This window comes from Pholis gunnellus (assembly GCF_910591455.1).
Source record: "Pholis gunnellus genome assembly, chromosome: 14".
NCBI lineage: Eukaryota > Metazoa > Chordata > Actinopteri > Perciformes > Pholidae > Pholis > Pholis gunnellus.
In genome coordinates, this window is record NC_136541.1 from 6,345,036 (window position 1) to 6,370,461 (window position 25,426).

Genomic DNA, 25,426 nt, shown 5'->3' on the forward strand with positions numbered 1-25,426 from the left:
AAACAATGTGTGTCTGGTATTTCAAGAGATCAGTGCTGATGTCTTGCTTGCAACTCTTGACAAATATTTCTGGTTTGATTTGTTTTGCTATCGTCAAACATCCGTTGCTCAGTGGACTGCATGGTTGGTCCAGCAGATTAGATGCTGTTAAGGCCACTCACAGTAAGATCTTGATCTGTAGCCATGTCCCATTTGCTGAAAGTAATTTACACCATGACTCCGGAGCAGGAGGCACACAGAGAAGGGCAGTTAAGGACACAAAGTATCAGAAGGGAGGCATCGCCTCTGCAGTGGATGTTTGCAATTGATCCATGTAAACAGAGCCTCTGTAAACACCTGCTGTTGAGTATTCTGACAGTGTTGAGAGTGATTTAAGCTTAACCCGAATGGAAATCTTTGTCTTTGTATTTGAGTAGAGTTCTTTTGGAGTCACGTCGAAAGTCAAAGAAAATCACAGCCAGAGGGATCTTCACCGGTGGACGGGTCGTGAGAGGAGTGGACTGGCAGTGGGAAGACCAAGATGGGGGCAACGGAAGGAGAGGAAAGGTAATAATGATAATAATGAACTTTATTTATACTGCACCTTTAAAAACAGAGTTTACAAAGTGCTTTAACAGGCAAGGCAATAAAACAACAATGAGTCCCAACAAAGCAAGAGAAACTAAGTGTTAAACCCTGATAAAACAGTACAGTGGATGAAACAATGAAACCAATTGTTACGATAAGAACAAACTTAAGGAGTAAAATAATAACAACAAAAATAACAGACAGTAATAAAGCAGTAAAAAGACAGAATCACATCAAAGCTAGTCAGTAAAAATGGGTTTTAAGAAGTGATTTAAGAGAGATTAGTGATTCTGCGAGCCTTATCTCCTCCGGCAGCTCGTTCCAGAGCCGAGGGGCCCCGATGGCAAAAGCACGGTCACCTTTAGTTTTGAGTCTCGACTTTGGAACAGCCAGAAGGGCCCCACCCGAGGATCTAAGGCTGCGAGGCTCAACATTTCTGCCAGACGTGCTTTAAAAGTTATCAGTAAAATAAAAAAAAACGCACAGTGAGCGGGAGAATGGATAGAAGCCAGGATCGGGGGGGGGACGACGACGACGTTGTCTGTTAAAACCGGTTCTGCATTCTGAACTAATGATTCTTGAGAAGATAGAAGCATGAATGACTTGTTCCAGGTCAGCGTGTGAGTGGATTGGTTTGAATTTGAAGGAAGCAGCTCAACTGTGTCAAAAGCTGCACATGGGTCTAAAATAATTCAAATGAGTACGGTTCCAGCCAAGAAAGTAGACCCTGTAACTCCACTTTGCCCATTTTCTTTCTCCACGAGCCAGTGACCTGTAAATACAGTACAGAGCTGAGATCAGTGAGCACTGAGGCCAATAACACAAGTACGCCTGTAAGTCTGGCAGTCACTTATAAACCAGGGCCAGTGCTGGAAAGATGTTTCTGGCTTTACTACTTCTCATATAGTGAGAAGCATGTGATCTTTATCACTCTGCCACTTGTTTTTACATCACCTGAGAGCTTCTCTGGGCTCCAGACACAGACAGCAAAAAAAAAAAAAATAAGGCAGAGAGTGAGAATTGTCTTCAAAATCTCTTTTTCACAAGCGAGGTATAAAAGTTCATGCATCTTTCCATTCCTTGCTGAATGAACATGACTACTTAAATGATTCAGTTTCAAAAACGTAGGCAAACTCAGCTTTTTGTTTTTAATTCAAAGCTGCACAGGTAAGTGGATAATATATCCCTGGTGGTAAAGCAGGCGTAGTACGTCTGACAGAGGCCATCACGACCACATGTGTGCCACTGAGTGGAGCGTGAACGCCCTTAAGGGCGGCATGGAAGGATCCTTTGCCCTAAACGACCTGAGAAAGGAAAAAACAAGCTTGCATCTCAGGATGTGATTCGATTTGAAATGTGCGGGAGCCTCAACCAAAACAGGAAGGGCACTGCCTGACTCGACGTGTTTGTAGCATGGACATGTTGCAGGCAGGCGAGAACACAGCCCAGTGCTCTGGTGTCTCGTTAAGCGTTGTTCATACTCGCGCTTGGCAGCGTAGCGCGAGCCTCCGCAGATTGCGTGCGAGCTCCCAGAGCATGCACGGAGGCGTTTACACACAATACGCTGTTCGTTACATTATTTTCCAAAAACGCCAGAGGGCGTACAAACAAAAAGAAGTGTGAAGAATCAAAACGACAACAAGTGTGACCCATAGACTGTGGGTGTAAGAGGCAAGAAGCCATAAACCAACCTCCACAATGCAGAGGAGGGATCGTAATAACCTGTAAACTCATATCTCATATTCATGGTCTACTTTATTGCCTTTCTTCAAGCCCTGTAAAAAAAAAAAAAAAAAAAAGTATTAAATGCATTATAAAGAAACAAAGGTGGAATATCCTGTAAACAATTTGATTTGGCAGGTAAAATATATACTTAAATGTGGATTTTTAAGACGTCCTGTTTCTAAAGCCTTCTTTATAGTGAAGAACATTTAAGTTAGTTAAACTTTAGCAGCTACAGCCAATAATCCAGATTTATCCAGAAACTCATTTCGACATGAGGTTGACTTGTGCACAATATCATAATGTAAGAGTACATTCGCATAGAAATGATGATGGGAACGAGTGTAATGTGCCACTAAAAACATTTACGCCTTCGTTTAATTCTGCGGATTGCTCTTCATGTTTCCCGAGGCTATAAACAGACCTCCTTCCTGCAGGTTAGTCCAGGCTCAAACCCATTATTACAAAGCAATACTATGTCTGATGAGTTCAGCCCAGTCTATTTAGATTCATACTGTAAAGTGCTTGTATTTTGACTCTGGTCCAGACCCCAGAGTATTCAATTTAAGAGCCCCTGCAGGCGATTTAAGATTTAATTTTGCTGTGTTATTTAATGGCATATCTCATTACTGTTTTATGATGCTGTAAGCAATATGCTCTCCAGAAAACTGCTCCTGCATGTCCTGCAGCTTAGATGATCCGTTAGTTTAGCATGAATATTACTTCTCAAGGCCAGTTCATCAATTACCCTGAAAGTAATTTAACTATTTGGGTTCTGTTTCCTTAAAGGCACAGCTTTTGATTAAATAATTAATTTACTCCAATGCAGCGCTTCTCTTGACACTTTATCGATATGATGAAAGTTGTCTCGTGTGTAAATCCCCGACCCTCTCTTCCAAATTTGAATTGATTTTTCTGTCCCCCACTCATAGCTTATTGCTTATGTATGCCAATAACACGTCATTTTCCTTTGCTTACTGTGCCTTTTTTTTATTATTTTTTTTTTAGCCAAAAGCCGTGAGCCGGTCCTGGATACATAAGTCGGGTCCAGCATTAGTCACAATGTAATACAACAAGTACTAACTCCAGAAGAGTCTGTGTGACAATGTAGTGACGGGTGTGCATGTTGAGTCTTCATGCAGGGTCTTCATTTATTTTCAAAGTGCATGCACAGGTTGAGGGAGAACCATGTGTTTGTTAACTCATTAATGGTCCAACCCAGCGTGAATAGAAGAGGTTTAATGATGTAATTTAATAACTTTTAGGTTTTCTGTGATGAAAGGAGCGTTTTCTTAACTAGCTCCTGGAAGTTTTTTCACTTTTTTTTCACTTTTTTGTGAAGAGCAATGTTTTCAAGCCGAAAATTTCTGTGGCAAAAAGAATGCTTACTGACTGTCGGTGTATTTCAAATATCTGCGTTGGCATGACTATGAAGAGAAAAAGCTTTTCGTGCTGACCTCAGCATACTACGACCGCAGTGTGGATCCACACCCTGAATGCATAAGGATGGAAACATACATGGATCGTGATGTTTAGGACCTTCCTGAATTCATCAAAGATGATGCAGCTAACCTTATTTGGATACCTAGACTCTGATTTTCATTAATTATTCCTGAATAGCAACTGCATTTAATTCCCTTGAAATAGTGTAGACAAGTCTTCCCAACTGATGAAAAACTAAGACAAAAGTTTAGTAGTATTTCTTGTAAGATTGCAATGCAGTTGAAATAAAATTAAATCTAATTGCGACCCCTAGAATCAAAGCCTAATCGAATGTGTTCTTGATGTATCCCACTCCTAGTATTTCTGAGTATTTAGGGAATTAAACGTCTCTTGAATTTGAAGCTCTGTGGCTGTGTGTATAGATTTACTACACCAGCATCCCGACGACTCTTAATGTCCTCTGTAACTGTGTTGGGAAAGCAGTGGTACAACTTAATTCAAACTCTGTGATGTGTTCGCACCCGGAGCGACACGACAAATCTGTACCCAGTGCATCGCCAGAAGACGCTGGACCCTTTCAACTAGAGTTCAACTTGTGTGAGCAGACATATTGTCTTTGGGTTGCTGTTCTGTAGCTCAACCTTCACTCTGCCCTTTAGTTTGAAAAGATGATTTCCCTTCAGGGATCAATAAAGTGTCATATTCACCATCATGATGAGGTTTCAAGATGAAAAACACCTGCTTGAAAGCTCCCATTAAGAAAATGATCCCCTTCTGGTCGATATTGTATTTTTACACACATTATGCCCACACTTTAATTTCCATTATTACACCCAGCCAATAATTTATCCCAAAATTAGGAGTAAAACTCAATGTGCCCTTATTTGTCTTACTCATCTTAACCCTTCCTCTTCCTCCTCCTCCTCCTCTTCCTCCTCCACAGGTGACGGAGATCCAGGACTGGAGTGCAGCCAGCCCTCACAGCGCTGCCTACGTACTGTGGGACAATGGGGCCAAGAACCTGTACAGAGTGGGCTTTGAGGGAATGGTGAGCAAACTTCCAGCCTGACCCTATCGCTCAGTCACTCACACACACACACGCACACACACACAGAGCCTCACAAAAGATCAGCTGTCAGGTGGCTTTTGTGTTTGACCGCTGGGCCGGGGCTCTTTCTTTTGCTGCCAGGCCTTTGTGAGGCACAATTGTACAGGCAGCTGGAAGGGGAAGGTATCTACATGATAAAGGCAAGCTGTTCTTTCTGCTTTTTAGGGGGAGAGAGTGAACATGGAGGTCAACTTTAGAAGGAGGGTGGGGGGGGGTTGCTGCAGGCGCAGCTACACACGCGTCTCAAATGAGAAGCCTCTTGCTCATTGGTGGAGACCGCCCTTTCCTTTTTACGAAAGAGGCCAATCGGGTGTCTCGGTTGCATAACAGATTTGTCCTTTGTTATTTTAATAGGCTGATAGGGAAGTAGGTGGCATCTGCCTCTGGATTAAGTCAATGGACTCGACCCCCCCCATCTTGACTGTTTTATTTTGGCTTAGTTTTTTATGGAAAATGATCAAATCCTGCTAAAAAAAACTACAAAGTTACACGTTTGCTTATGTGAAGTACCTTTCCCTGTTAATGAATGTTTGGTTTGTGCTCAGAGCATCGTGAGATCAAAAGTGTCTCGCTGGCTGGATGCAGTAGGACAGACTGGAGTTATTAATTTGTCTGGACTTGTTCTACTCAGGACTTTAGTGTTCCTTCCGCTCAGAGGAATGTTCGCTCTGCCTCACAATCATCTCTGCCCTCTAAATCTGCCACAGTGGCTGCGCATCTGAGTCATCACAAACGATGCGATGCCTTCTCTCTGTAGCAATGTAGTGTTTCATTTTCCTAGCTTACCCTCAGGGCACTGATATTGTTGGTATTCTAGGCAACTACACTCACACTACAGCATGAAGTGAGTAAATTCTCTGTGCCATCATTCACGGTCCTCCTGCCCCTCCTCTAATGTAATTACCTCGGGTAATTATCTAATCCCTTCCCTCTTTTCTCTCTCAGTCGGATCTGAAATGTGTCCAGGATGCCAAAGGAGGCTCTTTTTACAGAGACCACTGTCCCGTTTTAGGTAAGTGAGCCTGTGATCCGCGTCCACCGTCATTATTGCACCAATTCTCTCTCACCTATCGTTCTGGTGCAGTGAATTCAAGGGCATTAGGGGAGGTTTCACTTGTAGTTTGCGCTGTTTGGCCACTAGATGGCAGCGCTACACAGTCACCTGGCTGCCAAAGCCATGTACAGGCTCAGGTCATGCAGTGAGAGGTTTGATAGTATTATCTACAAATAGCCACACTTAGTACTTGTAGTAATGCTTTGCCTCTGTTTTGTTGTTACCTATTTGCTGCCACATATGTGGTTAAAAAGTTGCTGTATCGATAGAGCTAACGTTACCTTAATCTCCCAGGTGAGCAGAATGGCAACAGAAATCCTGGCGGCCTCCAGATCGGAGACCTGGTCAACATCGACTTAGACCTCGAGATTGTTCAGTCCCTCCAGCACGGCCATGGTGGGTGGACCGACGGCATGTTTGAGACGCTCACCACCACCGGCACAGTGTGTGGCATCGATGAGGATCACGACATCGTCGTCCAGTACCCCAGTGGGAACAGGTGAGTTCCTAGAGATGGACCAGCTCAGATTTATCGGCTGCTGTTAAGTGGAACCAATGAAACCGCGTCTCATCACCACAGCGTCCCATAAATTCAGTTTTATATAACCCCCCCCCCCTTTCACCTCATCTCAGGCAAATGCCACCAAACGCTGAAGTACATCTTCATTACAAGATTAAATTATGGTTTGTAACACTTGAGAGAAGAGCCTCTCTAAAAGTTAGTGGTCAATTTGTTGTAAAATATAATTAAAAAGTGGATCTTCTTATCACCTTAAATGTCAACTTCAGTCTGCTTCAAGTATTCATAAAAACTCATAACTCAAGTCAGACATTGATCATTTAAACAAAGGTTTAATCGTAGCTTGCGACCCCCCAAATATTCCATCTGACTGCTCCGAATCTACTCTTGTTCAGGTATCATATTTGATCAATTGTGAGTAAATAAGTTGTTTAATGCATTGATTTCCGTATCCTCAGGTGGACGTTTAACCCCGCCGTTTTGACAAAGGCCAACGTAGTGCGCAGCGGCGACGCAGCAGCCGGGGCCGAGGGAGGCACCTCCCAGTTCGTAGTGGGAGACCTGGTCCAGATCTGCTACGACATCGACCGCATCAAACTGCTCCAAAGAGGCCACGGAGAGTGGGCCGAGGCAATGCTACCTGTAAGCGTGCTGCTAACGTGTTTATGTATAGTGTAGCACAACGTCACATGATACTATCCGCCGGACTGTAGCTGTGAAGTCGTGTGAGTGACGGAACATCTTCAAATCTAAAGTACACTTCAGTGGCTAGTGTCATTAAAACAAGCGAGGCAATATGTGTTCTGTTTGGTATTTGCACCAGACATTTTTGCGATTGTTTAAATCATTACATTAATTCATTACAAGCACACAATTTATATGCAAACAGCTTCTATAAATTAGGCTGAATTAATCTAGCTGTGTGTAATATTTCTGCTGTTTCCCCTGCAAATCCCTCCGCGTCCGTGTTGCTGCCAATTTGTTTGTTTTGATCCTTTTTGGTCTCGACACAACACTATTCTTCCCTTATTATGAAGTTTGTTCATCGCTGCCCAGCATGCCTGAGGTTATGTATCGCCAGTCTACTTCAATATGCCACTTGTCCCTGCCAAACTGTCCCCCCCCTTCAGCATCTAATGAGCCTTAAAACCCAGAGACGGGTTGTAGCTTTGATCACTAGCCACGGCGGTTTGTCGCCCGCTGCTGCTTCTGCCGCAGCAGCAGCTCCCCCCGTTATTGATGGCATCCTCCAGGACGGCCCCAGACCCGCCTCGACACACTCAAAGTGCCTCTTTCTCATACAGCCGAGATCCAGACGATATGATTCAAAATTGGAAAGCATTTTGCTCCGTCCTCTTTGTATCGGCTGTATAGATGAATAATAGTCTAGCCAGTAGCGGGGTCTCGCTCTTTTATATCCATCTTGTTTCTTGTGCAAGTAAATGTCCTCTGAATAATGAGAACACATCTTAAATATGTGATGTTTAGTTATTTTTCTATCAGGTTTTATTTTCGTTACTGCTCCGGGTGGGACAATTGCTTTATTGAGCTGGCATTTTTCTTTTTTTCTCCTTGTCCTTCCCCGCACTCGTTCTACCAATCTCACAGGCTCCGTTACACAGAACATAGCCCATAGACAACAGCCCTCCACGTACTAATGAGTTTTGTCGCAACATTTACCAACAGACCCTCGGCAAGGTGGGCCGTGTGCAGCAGATCTACTCTGACAGCGACCTGAAGGTCGAGGTTTGTGGAACTTCCTGGACGTACAATCCCGCCGCTGTCACCAAGATTGCCCCCTCTGGCTCCGCTGTCACCAACGCCTCTGGAGGTATGTGTGAACAAGCACTCCTGACGCGGAGAGAGTGTCATTGTGGTTCTTTGTCCTCACTGCCGCCTGTTCTCTGACACCTTAACACGCAGTCACTTTCTGCTCTCTTCCCTCCGTTTGGCCAGAGCGTCTGTCTCAGCTGCTGAAGAAACTGTTTGAGACACAAGAGTCCGGAGACATCAATGAGGAGCTGGTTAAGGCAGCAGCCAATGGTGACCTGGCCAAAGTGGAGGACATCCTTAAGAGACCTGATGTGGATGTAAGTGCTCAACACATGGTATTTTGGTATGAGCTGCTGCTGGACTCCTAGATATTAGATAGTCATTTTGCCGTTGAATATCTACAAGAGATCTGAGTCCATTGATGATTGTAGCTGGAATATCCCGAGCTAAGCTCTGCTCTCAGTATATCGAAGAGGCTGAGTCTCTCCTCGGGAAGGGCTCTGAGATCCTCCCACTCCTGCACCTCTCTCAATCCGAAAAGCATTAAGGCTGGGCCCAGAGGAGGCACCGAGGAGCATTGGTGTGCACTGCAGCACAGACCCCATTCCCTCTTTAAATCAAGCTGAGATCTACAAACCCTGCTACAGGCTACAGGCCAGGGAAAACATCCTTTTTGCCACAGGACAGAAGCCCGTGCCCGGTGTAGGTTATGAGAACTGGTTACGTCAAGTCTGCAACACTGTCCTCACTCAGAGAGCAAGAGCGAGTGAATGAGTGTGTGTGTGTGTGTGTCAGTTGTAACGGCTGGCCAGATGCCCTACTGCCTTTCAGTGGAATTATTTGCTTAAAGCTGAGCACACTGAGCTCGGCCAAGTGATCCGCCTGCCAGGACAAGAGATGTCTCGAGACTCCCAAAGGAGTCCACATTAATATTTATGGTCTTGAGTTTTTGCAGTGCTGCAGTTGCTGATGAAACATGCACACACAGCCGTGCATGCGCAGCCGCTCACACAAACGCTTAAATACGCCCTCACCGAGCTCTTAGCCCCTCAGGTGAACGGCTAATGCAGCAGATGTGTATCTAAACACGACACATGACATCGACACACACCCATATTCTCACTCTCGATGTGTTGACAGGTGAACGGCCAGTGTGCTGGACACACTGCTATGCAGGCAGCCAGTCAGAATGGTCACGTGGACGTCCTAAAGCTGCTGCTGAAACACAGCGTTGACCTGGAAGCTGAGGTTCGTATAGTTAAACGCATTCCTCCTCTCGCATCCATTTCATTATCACAAATGCATCTTAGGCTAAGTAAGTGCTTTTCATTATGTAGAAAACAACACTGAGTCATTACGCTGGTGTGTCATTCAGGACAAAGATGGAGACCGGGCAGTGCACCACGCGTCATTTGGCGATGAGGGCTCTGTCATTGAGGTACTGCAGAGGGGCGGTGCAGACTTGAATGCCAGGAACAAGCGAAGGCAGACTCCATTACACATAGCTGTCAACAAGGGACACCTGCAGGTGGTCAAAACCCTGCTGGACTTTGGCTGCCACCCCAGCCTTCAGGTATCTATCACTGCGACTTATTTACGTGTACAAAAATAAATACCCTGTGAGAGTAGAGAGGTCGTTTACGGCAGGGTTTGAATCACAGATAAGTCCGAGAGGAGAAAGTTACACACGGTTTCCCCTTTTAGGATTCCGAGGGGGACACGCCGCTGCACGATGCCATAAGCAAGAAGAGAGATGACATGCTGTCTGTGCTGCTGGAGGCTGGTGCTGATGTCACCATCACCAACAATAATGGCTTCAATGCCTTGCATCACGCGGCCCTTCGAGGAAACCCCAGGTATGAGACACTGTCCTGCTCTCCCGCTTGCTGTCGCACCTGTTTGGGGTCTACGAGGGACCAGGGCATGTTTGGGTGGAATCTGTGGAGACGGCATCCTCAGGATCTCAATAGTCTCACCTTAAACGCCTTACATATTTCTAATGTCCACACACTGATTCAGCATTGACTGATTCAGCATTGAAGCACAAGACTCCAGAACTGGAAAAGAGACTTCACAGTGCGTTAAAAAAAAAAATCAATTGAGAAATCAGATTGTTGGCACCGTGAGACATTTTAGCCCTAATAACGAATCAGCACCAGACCGGTGTTTGATTGTATGCATGACATAACACAAATATCTTCAGTGACAAAATTGTGATGATTTAGACTTGATTATTGAATAATAACTCAACTGATGCATAATTGTTCTCAATATTCAGCCCAACTGAAACAACTTTAGCTCGAGAAAAAATACATTTTAGAGCATTTTCAAATATTAGTCAAAACTACAACCACTACACTTCCTGTTTTGAGGCCGTGGCAGAATCACTAATCTGTTACTACTAATCCGTTACGTAATCATCCTCTGTCGGAATGAAAGACGTGGGCTCACCACCTACATGTCTAAACTAGGAGACAGACTCGGTCGGGTCATTGACATAAACAAATAGAAAACTTCATCATCAAAAGTGTGTAAAATCATGGCACTTCAGAACCTCATTTATTTCACACCTTTTAAGATACATTTTCAGTCCTGGATTATTATTGCACAATTGAATGTGTTCCAAGGAAAATATGCCAAACCTATAGATCAAATTTCCAGTATTTTCCAAACATGTTGTGTAATACACTACTGCAGTCTTGTGTGATGCTTCTCCTTAAAATGCTCCAAAAGTCAACGTTAGTAGTAAATCTAAAATAATTAAAATGGATATTTGGATATAAATCGATGTTTTTCCACAGATTCCACCTCAATTTAAAAAGAGTTTAAAACCGTTAAAACTAAAAGAAGTTCAATTCCACTGATCGCATTTCATCCAACGATACAATTTACTTTGGATCCGAATTTACTTTGACATTGATTGAAGTTTGAGGCGGGCCTTAAGGCTTCATCCATCTCCCCAACAGATGCTACGGTCTCAAGTTGACATCAGACTACCTTTTAGGCCTTGAAAGCATCTGTCTTTCATTGAATTGTTTTTCATTGGTGTAGTTAATTGCCCTTGAAGTTCATTTGTTGTTTCTTTTTTACTGTTGTGCCGGTCCTTCTCCGTGTGTTGTGAGCAGAGGCCGGCCTGAAGCGGCAGCCGCTCGCCTTGTCCTTGGCCGTAGCTATTTCTGTCTGGAGAAGGTTACCACTCCAGTCTTTGGCTACTTCATTCTTGTCTCTCAATAAGCATATTAAAGATGGCTCAGTGAGACGGCTGTCTGTATCAGGTTGTTCATCCGGGGTCTCTTAAGCTGATGGACATTGACGTTACAGGGTCGGCGTTATAGAACGGAGCGGCCTCTGGAAAAGTTCACATCTGCTTCACTCGCTGAGAGCTTTTCCGTGTGTATGTTTGTGCATGAGCGTGGTTATCCCGGGCTAAATGTCATTCCCCTTCACTGGCATTCATTCGTTTTGGCATGAGGACAAGTAGGATTGAGGTCAGAGGGCTGTGGAACACCTGCCACCTGCCACAAGCCTGGCCAGACCCAGCCCTCCACCTCTGGCACACTAAAGCCGGGGCCTGGCTCCTGTGTGGTACACTGACCAACTGATTCGACATGAAGAATAACGATATGAAAACACAAAGCATTGCTTATCAAGGAAAATCCGCTGTCAGTGGGTTAATCTCTAGTGACATTTATTGGCAAATACATTTAATTAACATACAGATTGTGAGGAAAGGACTTATTTCCTCTGACAAGCAAATTCTCAAAATCATGGCTGTAATAACAATAATTTGGGACAAATTAAGTAACACTTTTAGGGGAAAGACAGGGATCACAAACAGAAAAGGGACCAACCAGACCAAAAAAAAAAAGAGAAACGAACAAATAAAGACAAAGTATGAACAGCAACAAAAGTGCAAAAATGCAGTAAATATAAATACTTTTTTTACTTATTTTATTTTAGATTTATTTTATAAAAGATGCAGAACTAGCTTGCCTGACCGATCTCCACAGCAGGTCGGTCCAGAGCTGATTATCCTTGAAATTATTTAATTAATTAAATGTAATTATATAGATTAGAGTCTGATTCATCCACATGTTCATTTCATTTTTTAATCATACCCACTAATTGACAAAAAAAAAAAAATATAGAAATCCCACATGACAAACAAAATTGGCCATATGGCTCGAAATCCCATCCTGACTTTGTAGTCCGTGTGTGACGCGATGTTAAACCACTGTGTTGTCTTTTATTACAGCTTTTAAACTTTAATGAATGATAGTAAACTCATTTAGGAAAGGTCACAGACTGCCAGAGTGTAAACACACTTGTTTGCATTATAAATATTAAAATGCAATGGGCGTGTAATGTGTACATGTAAACCAGGATTCGGTGTAAAGCAGCAGCAAGCCGGTCGGCTGCAGCACGCATTGATTTAGCGGCGAAAAAAAGTGCTGGAGTAGCAGTATTCTCTGTATCAGGGCTGCTGTTGTGTTGTGTGTGTGCGTTCCCTTTCTTCCGTCCACGCTCTGTCCCCTCGCCTTCAGAGAAACGAAGATGTATGTCGCCTTCTCCAGTCTGCCCATTTACTTTTATTTCACGCTCGAGCACCTGCAATATCGGGAAGACAGTCCACAAGTCCTAAAGCCCTCGAAAAGCTCTCCCTAGGTTGAAATGAAAGTACCTTGTCTGCTGTGTTTTTAGTGGAGAGGCAGTTGTTTCGATTGAGTGCTTAGAGGAATTCCTACCACCGAATCATATTTCAAAAAAAGTGCCTTTGACAACAGTCATGAGGAAGTGCTTGGAGTTGGGAGTTGATCGGAAGCCCCTTGGATGAAGGGTGTTATATGAAGCCCCCTCCAGTTTACGATCGATGCCATTAATGCTCCCTGATAGTAGGTCCGCGCTCCCTTCCCCGTGATTAGATTGAGCACCGGCAAAGAATGTCCTGGCACACGCGTCTTAAACAAGTCTAATCTATCGTTTTTCATCAAAACTAATACAACTCATGTAAAATGGGGGGAGAAAAATTGCTTCCACCTTCGTAAGCGATGTAAGTTATCTACATCAAATGCTGGCTTCAGAGAGTGCGTCAGAGGCCCGTGTGTTTGTGTGTGTGTGTGTGTGTGTGTGTGCCTGGGTGTTTTAAGATCGCGGGTTTGTCTTCCAGCGATGGAAAGAAGATTGAGGAAGATGTATAGGAAGAACCCTGTGGGTGACGGATGAATCTTTCAACTTGGAGTCCCAAATACAGAGAGAGAAATCAAGCCGACCAACAGGGGTGCGGCAGGAACCGAGGAGTTTTACTATATTTCACCTCCTTCATTTCACACACATGCACACACATACCACTACAGAGTGTGAAGGCATTTCCTCATAAATTAGACCTAGTTGTTAAGTTTTACAGTTGCTACTAAATTGAAAGCGCTGGTATAACTGGTAGTAAGGAAAGGATTTTCTCGGACATCCACATTATGTTTTCCCCCCGTTGTGTTTACCGCAGCCCGAGCCTGGCTCGTATCTGTGTCTTCCCCCTCGGGCTGCTGGGAAGCCAGTAGCTGCTACAATACTGTAAACAATACGATTAATAGCCCATGACTCATAAACGGGCTCCAAACAAGCCCTGCAGCGGCGGTCTGTGCCCTTTTACGTGTCACCTCCGTGTAATATTTGCCCTCCTCCCTCTCTCATATAGTGCTCAGCTTTTCTTTTTTTTTTAAATATGGCATCATACAGGCAAACCCCACATGGTAATCGAGGGCTCTGCCATTAATCACACCACGCTCCAAAATGCAGCGTTCCCAATATAATGTCGGTGCTAATAGGCGGCAGTATTGTAACGGAGCTCTCAATTAGATAGAAAACGTGTTTGTGTGCCCTTTGAGGCAAATTTGCAGAATGGGACAAATGTTTGCACTTCTAGAGACTTGCTGCTTTATTCACATGCGCTTCATGATTGCCAATGATTGAATCAGGAGTTTCTCGTCCTCTCTCTTGCTCATTTCAGACTAGGCTAATCAAGTCAGACTATACTGTAATTGAGTAAGCTAGTGCCTCTTACGGTACACCAAATAGTTTTCATGGTTATTGGTCCAATGGAAAACACTTTAAATTCACAAGAAATGGAGAATACTGCGCCTTTTATTTTTTATTTTTACAGTTAATTCAATACATATTTTTGTTTATGCTATATCCACAACCTCAAATCAGTTTGTATAATGAGACAAATTGGATAAATTACAGCGTTTAGAACGATTCTCAAACAAATAATCGTGTTTTTTGTGGTGTTGAGCACCAAATTAGGAAGGCAAAGGAAAAGGAGGGTGGTCAGGAGACGCAGCGTGAGGGGAGTTTGGTTTGATCTGCAGGAACAGCGAGTGTTTGAGAGCAGCCGGCCCCTGTGATTTGTTGAGCTCCTGTCCTCCAGAGCATCTGGCCCTCGTCTACCCCGACCTGTCCAACACCAGTGCAGGAGTTTGAATCTGTGCAATGTGCACTCTCTATATTTTTTACCTTTTATTCGTATGGTCTTATTTCTTATCTATAGCACTTTAAAATACCGTTGTACCCCTGCTGAGCTGCATTGACTGTCTCCTTTAGTTCCTTTTTGCCTATTCCCACCCACAGTGTAATTGACTGTTAGCGTCCAGTGACAGTCAGTTTAGGAGATGTCTTAGCAGGACAGCCGCGCAGACATGCGAGCGCTGTGTTTCTGAAATAGCGCACACTGCACATCCGACCCCCCCGCCCCCTGCTATTTTTGAAATAGCCATTGATAGTGTGGTCCGAATATCAATCCGGTTGGAGGCAGAGAGTCAGGAAAGTGGACCATACCAAAAGTTTGGAAGCTGGGATCTGTTTTATTTATTAGTCAGAAATGAGACATTGAACAGTACAGTTTTGAACGGTGCAGATGTTGTTGGTCGAGGTCGTCAGTAGGAAGTGAACCCGCTGCCCGTGACAGCGATTGTGTCGAAGGAGCTCCTGTAGTCATCAAAGCATAGCTACAGCTGGTTGAAGGGGACCAAATCCATTCAAGAGGTGATTTGGTTCCATTTTACCAGCTTTAGCAAAGCATTGTGGAATCACTGTTTCAGAGACGGGACTTGCTGTGAAGTGAACTGTCACAGAGGCTCTGCTGCAGTACAGTTTAATCCGAAAAGGGCCAGCGACACACAGAGCAGAGAAAGGGCCATGTTGCATTTCAACATCTTATTAAAAAGCCGAGATGTGGCCCATCACACCATGTCCACCCACTGGTTCAAACAGACGATCTCTCTGCTTTTTTTAATCCCGCCCGTTCACCTTCACCCACCCTGTGTGACACACATTACATTTAGCACACTACGATAACACAAAGGTACAGTTGATCAACCTTACCTAACTTTCTCTTCTGCTGCCCCCCGGGCAGTCTATTTATCCTCCTCGCTATCTTTTTTTTAAAGTTTTATGCTTGCCCCCCCTCCCTCCCAGTGAGCGAGAGAAATTGTTCCCTGAGAAAAGGATAATAATAATCTGTGGCAGTGCACTTGAGTCAAATGTCCCGGAGTCATGAAGCAATTACAGGCTCTGACAGATGGGCCCTGCTGCAAACACGCCGCCTCTGCGGTCACCGAGACGGCCAACAGACAAATGCAGAGGCATGAGCACACACACAAGCTCGCTCGCTCTCGCTCCTACAGCAGCACTCTGGGGTGTCGAGTCACAACATTAATTTAAAGCAGTCATTTAAGTCCCAGACTGATTTGTAGTGTGAAGGGTGTTGTTTGAACAGTGACTGAGGGCAGATTATTTCATTTCTCTTTCAGGGCTCAACAGAAGTACAGTAATGCAACATTTTTCCGCTCAAAATCTATCCCAGTGCTAATGCAGGAAACGATCCCAGTGGCGCCCACATAAAGATCTTTGATTATGCTGTTGTGTGCCTAAAGCTTACGTTGGTTGTCGTCAATCATAAGCTCAATAAACCGTCAAACATTTCACATACTTTCATTATCATTACTGGTATAAATGTTCCTTTGACACTATTTTGCAAGCGGAATATGAAGCGTAGGTCAGCTGTTATAATTATTGACTTTTCTGCCAAGGCACGGATACGGTTCTCCGAGTGGCCAATGACAGCTGAGGGATATACGGCCCTGCTTGTAGACAGGATGGAGGTCAGTGTAGGGCCAGCTTGATACGGCACACCAGAGGCAGGTCTATTTGTAACATACACATGCACATTCATGCTCGCTCACTTACACACACGCTCAGAGTCAGGTGGCCAGGCCGCTCACCTCGTCTAAGGGCCATAACAGGGCAAAAGCCGGGGGGACGACAGGCACTCAGCATTTGATAATGTCAGCATCTGCTGTGTTTGTCACTCAGACAGCAGCTCGGTGCTATTGAGGGAAGCTCCATGCAATGCAAGCCATGGACTCCTACACAGAAAAGAGAGGTCTAAACAGAACATCATGCAGAGGGGTCTGAATGGGGGGGAAAAACGGAAGCCCAAAACATACAGCTTCATTATGACGCTCTCCTAATTAAAAATGTAAAAAGGGTTTTTACATTCCAGAAATGTGATCCTACTTCGTCAGAGGAAAAAGAAACAGAAAGGGATTTATAGACTTCAAACTAATTTGGCATTATGACTTAAGTATGTTTTTAACCATCGTCATTAAACTCAGGTGAAGGGAATGCATATTGTCAGAGTTGGGACCGGTTGTGTCAACTCCACTTAAGAGATTTCTTCCGTTGAAGGGGAATGGAGTAAGTGAGCCTTACACTCGGCATATCAATTAGTTCAGAATGAAGTGTCTTGTATTTCATTAGAATAAAGCTGTCGTACTACAGGGGCATACGCACACCTTTTCATTGCTCTACTGCGGGAGAAAAACATTCCAGCCTTCCGCATCCAAACAACATTGTAATTGAGGAAAATAAATCTAGTTTTTATGAAGAAGCAATTTATGTACGCAGGTATACCTCGGATAGTTGCGGATAGTAAGAATTATATTTGTTCCATGGTTTTTTCTATTTGTTATTTCTTTAATTTAGGTGTTCAAGCTAGAGCCCAAGTGGAACAAATGACCTCTAGTAGAGCAGTGTGTCTACATTAACGGGGTTTAAAGAGAAGTAAACCTGGGCTAAAACTGGTACAGGGATCGTCTGTGATCACAGGCCAGCGAGGGGGTCAGAATAGGTGAAATATATATGAATAGCTCTCCACGCCCCCCCCCCCCCCCCCCCCCCCACCCCCCCCCCCCACCCCCCCCCCACCCCCACCCACCCCACCCCCCCCACCCCTCGCCTCATTTCTCCCCGTGCCTCTGTCCATATTCTGTTGCCTTTTATTTGTTTGAAGCGGTCAACAATTGGAATCAGCTGACGGGCCACAGTCGACTCTGATCCTGCATTGTCACTTTTTGATGGTCTAATCTGACTGCCATGCAGCCCGGCAAAGCATTTGGCAAGCGTAGCAAACGTGAACAATGAGAGCAGGAATCAGAGGAGGGGGGGGGGGGGGGATAAGGGTAGCGGCATAAAGGGAGGGCCGTCGCAGTTAAACACACAAATATTGTTAACACAGAAGCCATATGATACATAGTATACCTCACTCCCTCAGTCTCCCATTCTACCTCCTCAGCAACTATTTCCTGCTCTTTCAGTTGCATGTTTTAAACAAAAAAAAAAGGCCAGCGACAGTGGCAGAGTTTTGGTCAATTTCACCTTGCTCCCCCCCCCCTTGAGCCATGTGGGAGCACTGGGAAAGATTATGGTATTACTGGTCAGGAGCAGCTCTGGCATACCTCTCACGGCCTGCTGAAGTTGGCTCTAAGTTGCAGCTGGCAGAATTTCAAGGGCTGTAATGCAGTAAAATCGGTCCGATAATGAAAGGAGGCCCTGTTGGTGTGACGATGTCACAAGGCCGCTGTCTGCCCATAGTAGGTGTGAGTGGCAAGTAGCTCCTTAAACGCACTCTGCTGACAGAGCAATCTCAAAACAACGACCGCTATCACATTGTGCTAACTAACGTAATTGTCCAATGAGTTGATGGCAGATCTTGGATGAGAGGTTTTTATTGGCCAAGTCAGCCGGTTTTAGAAAGCAGTACGTTCCCTACAGTGAATGTTGCTGCAGTGAGACTGCCCAGAGACAGTATAGCTAATGTATGAGCCTTCCCACTCACATTCATTCTCTCTCTTCTCCCCCCTCTCTCTCTCTCTCTCTCTCTCTCTCTCTCTCTCTCTCTGCCCCCCCTCTCTCTTTCTCTATACTTTGCCATTTTCGTTTTTTCCTCTCACACCGTGATCACAGTCATATTAACAATCTGCAAAGCACAAACACATCCTCAGACACTGCTGTCCTGCATCATTTTCCCAGAACGAGGACAAGCACCTCACCAAGAATACATACTTCTTTACATTCCATAGCTATCATATGTTCATATGGGTACATAAAGAAGTATGTACACCAAGGAGGTAATCTTAGGTATGAAAATGTCTCACCTTTCGCCAAGGTCAGGAAGTTACCAGCAGCAACATTTTTCCTCACCGTTCTCTCTCTCTCCCCCAAGTATGGTAGTCTGCACCGTAAGGTGACTTTGAGTGTAAATGCAGCTCAACGCTCGAGGCTTTCCTTTGGTTGCCATGTAAGGCTGAGCAGCCGGTCCCCCCGCCCCTGAACATAACAGAAGTTTTGCAGTCCATACCATAGTCGACTCACCCGGGTGACCCCCGCTGTCCTCCAGACAACTGGGAGAAACCAGGAGGATCAGGGGGAGGAATACAACTCCCCGTCTTTTCTTTTTTTTTTCCTCACTGCAGTTAGAAGGTGGTCTGGTTCTCTTTCCAGGAAAAAAAATGTTGAGGAGGTAGATGAAGGAGTTGGACAGCAGAGATGAGAAGAGTTTTTTTTCTCCTTGGCAGAAAGTCCGTGGTGTAAGGTGCCTCTGTGCGCGCCTTGTCTTGTAGGGTGATCATCGCGCTCTGGACCGTGTGTCCCGCGAGCAGGGGTGCACCTATAAGCTGACACACTAAAACAGTTTCACTTCTCTCCTCCCACTTCTCTTTCAGTCTGCCTCCCTCACTGCCATCTCGTTCTCCTGTTTCACCCCCCCCCCCCCCCCCCCCCCCCCACTTTCTATATCCCACCTCTCACTTTCTACCAATATGTAGCTATCGCTTGTCTCTCTTGTGTCAGCAACGTCCCCAGAGGCGAGCCGGAGCGCCTGCTGATGTTTGAAAACGGGAGTGATCCAAGTGGAACAGGAAGCTATTGTGAGCAGGATTTGGGCTTTAGGCGCAGAGGCAGGCCATAGGTCACATGAAGGCGTTAATGCCCACTCAGCACTTGTGGATTGGTCCTGGCTATACCCCCACCACCACCCCTCTCTCCCTTTCTCTCTCTCTCTCTCTCTCTGTACCTTGTTCTCTCTCTCCCCACACATAGATCACTGTTTTAATGGTAATCTTTTCTCACTTCCCTTTTTTTCTCTGATCAACCCTCACCTGTCTGTGCAGAGAGGGGGGTGGAACAGATCAATAACCATTTGCATGGCGGCGAGAATTGTTCAGCGAGTCTCTAATGAATCTTTGCCCCAGACCAACACATTCCACAAGTCAACAATGCCTCCAACCGCGCTGAGCTAGCCAGCCGGGCGACGGGTGTAAAACCAAAAATAATGGATTAGGGAAGACCAGCTTCAATTTGAGTTTTGAGACTTGGTGGCAGAGAAACGGAATAAACAGGGGGAAAAAAATTGCTGCAGTGTTTTTTGCAGCGGAAGGCTTTGGAATAGCAATGAGGGGAGGTTGAACTGGAGGTGACAGTTGGTGGATGAGTCCTGGTCCTAAAGGTGTGACGTCCTGTTTAGGAAATGTCACAGCCACCCGATAGGGTGAGCAAATAGCAGAGAGAGAGAGAAAGAGGGGGGGGGGGGCTGAAATTCCTTCCGACACTCAGCGGGATGAAGGTTGGGGAACGTGTGGTGTCTGTTCTGGTTTGGGCGATAGCACTGCAGCACTGTGTGCCCTGCATGCCCTGCCTAGCCTACAGCAATCTGTTACAGAGAGAGAGAGAGAGAGAGAGAGAAGAAACTGGGCTACTACCCTAAGTGCTGTGGGTTCAGCTGGTGACACACATCTACTCAGCCAACCATTGCTGCCCACACCCCCCCCCTACATCTCTGTTAATACACTTCTCACAGCTGTGTGCTGTCAATCCCTCCCCCCCCACCCCCCTGTTCAGCACTCCTGACCTGCCCGCTGTTCATTATTCTGATGCTTCGTCATCCCTCCGGTCGCCACATTCCATCCTTCTGCCCCAATCAGCCAACCTTGGACCTAAGAGTGTCCTCAAACTTACCTCCTATCAATTTCAGAATGGCAGTGCACCCCCGCCCAACCCAGCCCCTCAGTTAAATTGAAAAGCGGTCTGGTAAGACCACCAAAAAGACAAAAAAAAAGAAGAACACATTAAAAAGTCCCAGTAATTATAGTGTCCTTAGTCATGGTGGCAAAAAAACCCATCTTGGAAGGTGTCGGACGCAGAGGGCGAATTGTGCATAAGGGAACGTCTCTCCACACCGGTGCAGGTCTGAGTTAACGAGTCCGTCATTAGATAGCGGCAGAGCTGCAACCATGAAGCCTAATGAGCCAGAGAGCTCTGCTGCTGCAGCATGTCCGGCCAGTGCCAGGAACACAAGAGAGAGAGAAAGAGAGAGCAAGCAAGACAAGAGAGGGAGGGAGGGAGGAAGAACAAGATGAGAGAGATAGAGTGGAGAGTGCAAAAAAAAAAAGAAACAGGGCTAAAATCCATGTGGACCTTAGCAACTCCCCAGCCTCCCTTTTCCCTCTTCCAGCTCCTCCTGCATCCTCTTTCTCTCCATATTTAAAAAAAAAAGCTTTATTTCTTTCCTTCTTTTAAGACAAGAGGAACAAGACAAGAGAAAAAAAAAACCTCATAGGTTGTCTCTGGTTAAGTTCTGTCCCAGTGCTGCCACTGCTGCAGAACAGTGCATTCCACTCCCCCGCGACTCACCGGCGAACCATGCGCTTAATAACTGATCGCATCCGAAGAAGAGCGAGTGAAGAGACGGGACAGGAGACATCGAGGCCTGTCAGGGGTAAACTCCGTCCGAAAGAGCGAAGGAAGAGCATATATTACCTGTCAGATCAGTTTCTTATCTGAGCCGCTCCTCCTCTCCTCCCTCTCCTCTCCTCCTCTTCCCGTAGTGAAGAGAGCCATAATGACCTAGAGAGCGCTCCAGCTGCTGCAGCCATCGTGTGTGCCGGGTGCACGCCTGACTCGCTGAATCAGCTTCTATGATTGGGGGGAGGAGGAGGAGAAGGGGTGGTGGCAGGCGGGTTGAGCTCCAGAGTCAGGGAGGGAACGAGGGGGGGGGGGAGAAAGCACACACACACACACACATTCCCATACAAACACAAGTCATACCTTTAGAAGAGGAAGACGTAGAGCTGACATGAAGAGCTGCCATTTGAAAAAAAAGAAAGAAACGGGGGAGGCAGAGAGAGAAGAGGGGGGGAAAAGGAGGGGTGAAAAAAAATCTGCAGCACTCTCCTCTCCATCATGTGCATTGTGAGGGAGAAAGCTGGGAGGATGCCCTGGTCGGTGGAGGAGGCAGAAAGTGTACCAACCTTTTTCTCATTCCATCGACACACACACACACACACACACACACACACACACACACACACACACAGCCCCAGAGCTTCATTCTGCTCCTAAAAAGCGCCTTTATTATTCAGTGGAACTTTACACAGCAGCTTAGAAGAGGGAGTTTATTGAATGGGTTGAGAGCAGAATTGTGATCGAGGTATTTAAAAAAAGACGTAGCTGTGCCTCTGCGGTAGAAGACAGCTGTACTTTTAATAGTCCCTTGCGATCCATGTACATTTGATTACCACTGTCAGGGACTAGAGACAGAGGACATTGTAATATCTGTTGGGTATTTTTTGGAGTTTTACATTTTCATTTTTTGCGCTTGCGAATCTTCAACATGCCGTTTATGCATTCTTAATAGTGCATCTCCAGGGTCACCTTTATTTACTAGGGAAAGATCAAGTGGAGATGCTGCTGCAGTTTTCGGGGGGACGGGGGACGGGGCAGAGAGCACAGAGCACAGGAAGAACACCGTGGCAGCAAATTAGGGACACGAGGTCAAGCAGCCAAAGGCTTGCTACCCCACGGTGCAGAGGGCTACGCTGAACAGTTAGCACTTCGTGGGGAAGCCAAGCATCTGAAGCACGCCTTGGCCCCCTGTTGCCGTGCTGCTCCTGTGTCTTGTCTCACCACCTCCCTGACCATATTTAGTCAAGCAGTGCAAAAAATAGTCCCCGCTCCGCTCCACTCCACTCCACTCTGCTCCTCTCCTGGCCTCCTCTCTCTCCCCCCCCTTCCCTCAGCAACTGTTGGCTACAGGCTCCGGGAAGCCTCCCTTACAGCTCCCTGCCTATCGATTCCACCGGCCTGGAAGGAGAGAGAGGAGCAGCGCTGGGCCCAGCTAGCCTCTGCTACCATTTGCTGCGCTATTTTTAGTAGCTCCAAATAAAGTGGTGTCTCGTGCTTCCACTTGTATATTCTTGATTCTCCACCCCCTCCTCCCCTGCTTTACATCCTTCCCCAGCAGCTCCACCACCTCCTCCCCTGATACCACCCCCTCACTCGCTGTGTCCTTTTGACCACCCCCAGTCTCTTGTCGGTCTTCTTTTCTAACGGAGCTCCAACACGCTGCTCGCAGAAGAGCTTCCATGTGCTCACCTCTACACTTAAAACCACCGCATGTCTGAGAAATGGAGGAGAGGGAAAAGGGTGAACGTGTAGTGCAGAAAAGCATGAAATATTATTATTTTTTTTAGACTGCTTTTGGCAATGCAGGGAGATAAGTGGCAACGTTACCTCCGAGGCATTGAGAAGTTTGGGCTGCTTTCTCCTCTTTTTGAGCTCTCATTAATTTTCAAGTGTCTTTTTCAAGCTTTCCCGAGGCGCGGCCACTGAAGGATCTGTTTAATTAGTTGGTCTCATCGCGGGGCACATCTATACTGTACAGAAGCAACGTCCTCTGTGCCCTCCTACCTTTCTCAGTCTCTCCTCTTATACGTCAACGACAGCGCACGAGTCCTCTTGCTTACTCCAAACCTGCATTTCAACTGCACGACGCCCCAGGAAGTGTGAGCCAGTGCTCTTTAAGGTACTCATATAGAAACCAGGCTGTGGCATTTCGGTTTAAAATGAATGAGATTGTTACAACACACAAACACCCTCAATACAGCATGAACATCTGTCAAAGTGTATTTTCATGAGCCAGAATAAAATGTCACCCAATTCTCTGTTCCTTGATTTGATGAGCCTTTTTAACAAGCTCCCAGTCATTCTAGCCTCACTTTGCAGTAATATCTCAGGCCTTTTCTTTTCATGGCGGAGATAATTCTGCATGAATTGCAATTTAATTAATGCATTGTCACTGCAATTTATAGCTTTTCGATTGCTTTATCTTTACGGCTGTTAACAAGAATTGACCATTTGCGAGTCAAAATGGATTCCAAATTAATGTGTCTGCTCAAAACATGACCTTACATGGCCAATCAAAAATGCAGAATTGCGGCTTTATAAATGGCAACTGTGAATGTCCGCCTGTTATTGCCGTGGAGTGTCTATGTATACACACCACTTAAAACTGAATGTGCCAGACGGCCTTAATTCCCTACTGTGTGTAAATTCCCATACAGTACATGCACTTACTGTACACGTGCGTTTGAACCTGATGGTGTTCATTAATTTCCGACTCCGTCGGTTAAGGTTTCTAACCATCTCCACCGATGATGTGTTGTGTATCCCCAGTGCGTCTCCACCCTGCCTGCTCCAGCCACCCAACCCACCAGTTTAATCTCAATTACATCCCGACATCCCATCTGCCCCTGAAACTCTGCCGCGCGGCTTACATCTTCCCGCCATGATGAATAGCGCGGGGCTGAATGTTTAGCTGAGCAGTTAATCGATCAATAAAAAGAGGGTCGACTAATGGATGTGCTTTCTTTCACTGGATGAAGGGGCGGGACGTGTTGTTCTCCCATATCTCCATTCAAATTTAAAAATTAACTATAAAGCAGATTACTGTTCAGAGGATGGGAAAAAACTGCAACATTATCTAAGCCGATTACAAGTTTTGTTGTAGATTTTTGAAGCTATTCGTTTCCTGTCTTTATTTTATTTTATTTATTAACGAGTATTCTCTCTTGATTCTGTTGCTAAAACATCTGTGGTGTTTTTAGACATTTAAAAAATCGTTAGATAAATAGTGGAGATGACGTAAAGTGATGTAGCAACTCTATCCGCACGGTCCACCGCTGGCGAGTCAACGAGTGAATGCCGTGTTTGGTGCAAGTCAAACAAAAACACACAGTCCCCACCGTGAAGCGTAGTGATGGTGGCAGCCGCCTGCTGTGAGGATAATTCTCTGCAGCAGGCCTTTGATCAAGAATCTGTAGCAGGACTTTAAGAATGGCTTGATCTCATGCACCATAACAGAGCTCAGTGTTCACACATAGAGTCGAGGCTGGAGCTGTGTTGTCTACCAAATATTGTCTTGCAGGGGTGAATACAATCAATCATTTTTATTTTAGTTTGTTACTTAATTAAGATTAATTTGTTGAGATTTGTTTTTTACTTTGACATTTAATAGTTTTGATCAATTTCAGAAGGACTGATTTCTTCCACTGTGATTCCTTGTTGTGAAACTATAAAACATGAGTTTTTGGTTTGTTTCGTGTAACGAGAGCTCATCCCGTTTGAGGCAGCGCTCCTCTCAGATTGAAGAGTTCCGTAACGGGAATTCTGCTGGTGAAGTCTTGTTCGGTCGTTCGGCTTGTTTTAAGTCTGTGTGGCTGCCCACCAGTCAGCATCATAGAGGGATTAGAGCCATTCCTAATGAGTCCCATCTTCCATCGGCCTGGCTCTTCTCTTTTCTATCTCCCCCCTCCTCCCCCTCTTCTGTCCACCACCCTGCCCCTCCCTCCTCTTCCCTTTACACAGTGCATCATTTGAAGAGGTGAGGCTGTTGAGCGCTCGGAGGAATAAAAGTGATTTATGAATGGGCCAGCCTACCTGGGTGCTGGAGGGGGAAGCCAGTGGCAGTCGGTCTCTCTGATCCAGCGGCCCATTGTTCCCTCCAGCCTCACTGCAGGGGAAGCTCCTCTCGCCTCTGATCTTTTCACCGCGCCTTACCGGCACCGCATGC

The 25,426-nt window shown here is 45.6% G+C and overlaps 1 protein-coding gene across 5 annotated transcripts in view; it reads left to right on the forward strand.

Moving 5' to 3' along the window:
* Positions 1 to 25,426, forward strand: part of mib1 (MIB E3 ubiquitin protein ligase 1) — a 49,580-nt gene that overhangs the window by 4,131 nt on the left and 20,023 nt on the right. For all 5 annotated transcript variants that reach the window (XM_079173168.1, XM_079173169.1, XM_079173170.1 and 2 more), the window contains exons 3-12: positions 417 to 546; positions 4,676 to 4,780; positions 5,786 to 5,852; positions 6,189 to 6,393; positions 6,873 to 7,056; positions 8,101 to 8,245; positions 8,371 to 8,504; positions 9,328 to 9,435; positions 9,563 to 9,760; positions 9,892 to 10,043. In XM_079173168.1, coding sequence (XP_079029294.1) covers positions 417 to 546; positions 4,676 to 4,780; positions 5,786 to 5,852; positions 6,189 to 6,393; positions 6,873 to 7,056; positions 8,101 to 8,245; positions 8,371 to 8,504; positions 9,328 to 9,435; positions 9,563 to 9,760; positions 9,892 to 10,043 — 1,428 coding nt within the window. The remainder of the gene's footprint in view (positions 1 to 416; positions 547 to 4,675; positions 4,781 to 5,785; positions 5,853 to 6,188; positions 6,394 to 6,872; positions 7,057 to 8,100; positions 8,246 to 8,370; positions 8,505 to 9,327; positions 9,436 to 9,562; positions 9,761 to 9,891; positions 10,044 to 25,426) is intronic.